The sequence below is a fragment of the Myotis davidii genome, unplaced genomic scaffold, assembly GCF_000327345.1.
Source record: "Myotis davidii unplaced genomic scaffold, ASM32734v1 scaffold67, whole genome shotgun sequence".
NCBI lineage: Eukaryota > Metazoa > Chordata > Mammalia > Chiroptera > Vespertilionidae > Myotis > Myotis davidii.
The window spans coordinates 318,141-319,774 of record NW_006298521.1 but is presented as its reverse complement, the minus strand read 5'-3'; the positions used below and the strand labels follow the sequence as shown (position 1 = coordinate 319,774).

General features: G+C 64.2%; 1 protein-coding gene across 1 annotated transcript in view; it reads left to right on the top strand.

Annotated features, from left to right (window-relative positions):
• Positions 1-1,634, top strand: part of GRAMD4 (GRAM domain containing 4) — a 71,294-nt gene that overhangs the window by 27,359 nt on the left and 42,301 nt on the right. The window contains exon 3 of the mRNA XM_015570732.1: positions 1,246-1,366. Within this exon, the coding sequence (XP_015426218.1) occupies positions 1,246-1,366 (121 nt within the window). The remainder of the gene's footprint in view (positions 1-1,245; positions 1,367-1,634) is intronic.

Genomic DNA, 1,634 nt, shown 5'->3' with positions numbered 1-1,634 from the left:
GCGCCTGGTGCAGCACGGCTTGTCTGCAAGGACAGCGGTGTGTTCTGTTTGGCCGGCATCAGCCTGGAGCTGGGGCTGTGGTTCCGGATGTTGTTGGGGCCAAGGGTGGTCCTCTCAGGAGCAAGAATCCCCACATGTGGCTCCAGGCTGTATGTGTGAGAGAGAGAGAGAGGCGCGATCCCGCAGCGTCCACAGTCTGACTGTTCTCCGCGCTCTGTCCATCTGTCCAGCCAGGCCAGTGGCAGCTGCCTGTGTCCAGGAACTGTCTTGATGGAGACCCTGACTCCACCCGGAGCCCGGCCCTCCCATGTGCATGTGCGTGTGCGTGCACGTATGTGTGTGTACGCATGCACATGCATGTCTGAGTGCATGTGGCAGTTAACAGCACAAAGGGTCAGCAGGCTGGGACAGGTCCATCACGGCCACGAGGCTGGGGCTGGCGACAGTGCTCCCGTCCGGGTGCCGTGGAGGCCACGGCGCTGTCCTAAGAGTGCGGTGCCCCGCGAGGCTTCGGGGCGGAGCGGGGATGGGGTCGCGCCCAGGGCTGTGTGAGCCAGGCCTCATCCATTTCCTCCATGTATTTCTCGGGGGCCCTCTCTGCAGGTGGGGGTGGCTGGTCGCAGGATCCCATGGGGTGGGGGGGCTGCCCCCGCTGCAGGAGCCTCTCCCCCCAGGACACTCGGCGCCTCCGGGCATCTGCCACTCCCGAGAGCTTCGTGTCACAGGTGGCTAGTGTGTGTCATCCCGGTGGCCGTTACCAGGCCGCCTTCCTGGGTGTGTGCCCCACGCCCATCCTCCGTCGCTCAGCTATGCTCCGGCCCTGCTGGTTCCCGCCCGGCGGGCAGGAGATGGGGGGCGGGAGCCTCATTATGAGGGAGGTTGGTGACCTGTGTGTGTTTAGGTCCTTCCTCTTCATTGCATCCCTTTATTGTGGTGAAGTATACATGACATAAACCCTGCCACTTGGGCCATTTTTAAGTGTGCGGTTCAGTGGCATTTACGTATAATCACGTGGTTATGTGGCCGCCTCTTGGCCACCAAGGGAGGGTGGGCGGGGGGACAGACTGGTCTGTTGGCGGGCATACGCATCTCCCCGGGGTGGGGCAGGGGAAGACAACCTGATGCTGTTTTAAGGCTGAATCCGTGGCTTGTCTGCGGGGTCCGGCAGGGGCTCTGGGACGCTGGGTGGACGCAGGAGACTTCGAGGCGGCTCCCCGAGCGCTCTCTCTCGGTGCTTCCCTCTAGGCCGGTCCGGGGACCCTCATCATGGCCGCGGGAGTCCAGGACTTTAACCGGACAGAGTCTGATCGGCTGAATGAGATCAAAGGTCACCTGGAAATCGCCTTGCTGGAGAAGCACTTCCTGCGTGAGTACCGCGGGGGGGCGGGGGGGCGCAGGATGCCAGCGTCTGTCCAGCCGGTCGGGACAGCTCCCCTGGACTCCTGTGGACAGGTGTGGCCCTGTGTGGACGCCCCTACACGCCTCTCGCCTCCCGAGTCCTCGTGTCCCTCTGCTGCCCGCCAAGCCCAGCTCTGGCGGACGGCTGCTCCCTGGGGCAGAGGAGAGAGCCTCGGGCGGGAATGCAGCGTCCGGGAATCGGATCATCCCAGTGAGCCGGCGCCTGTGTCTCCAGC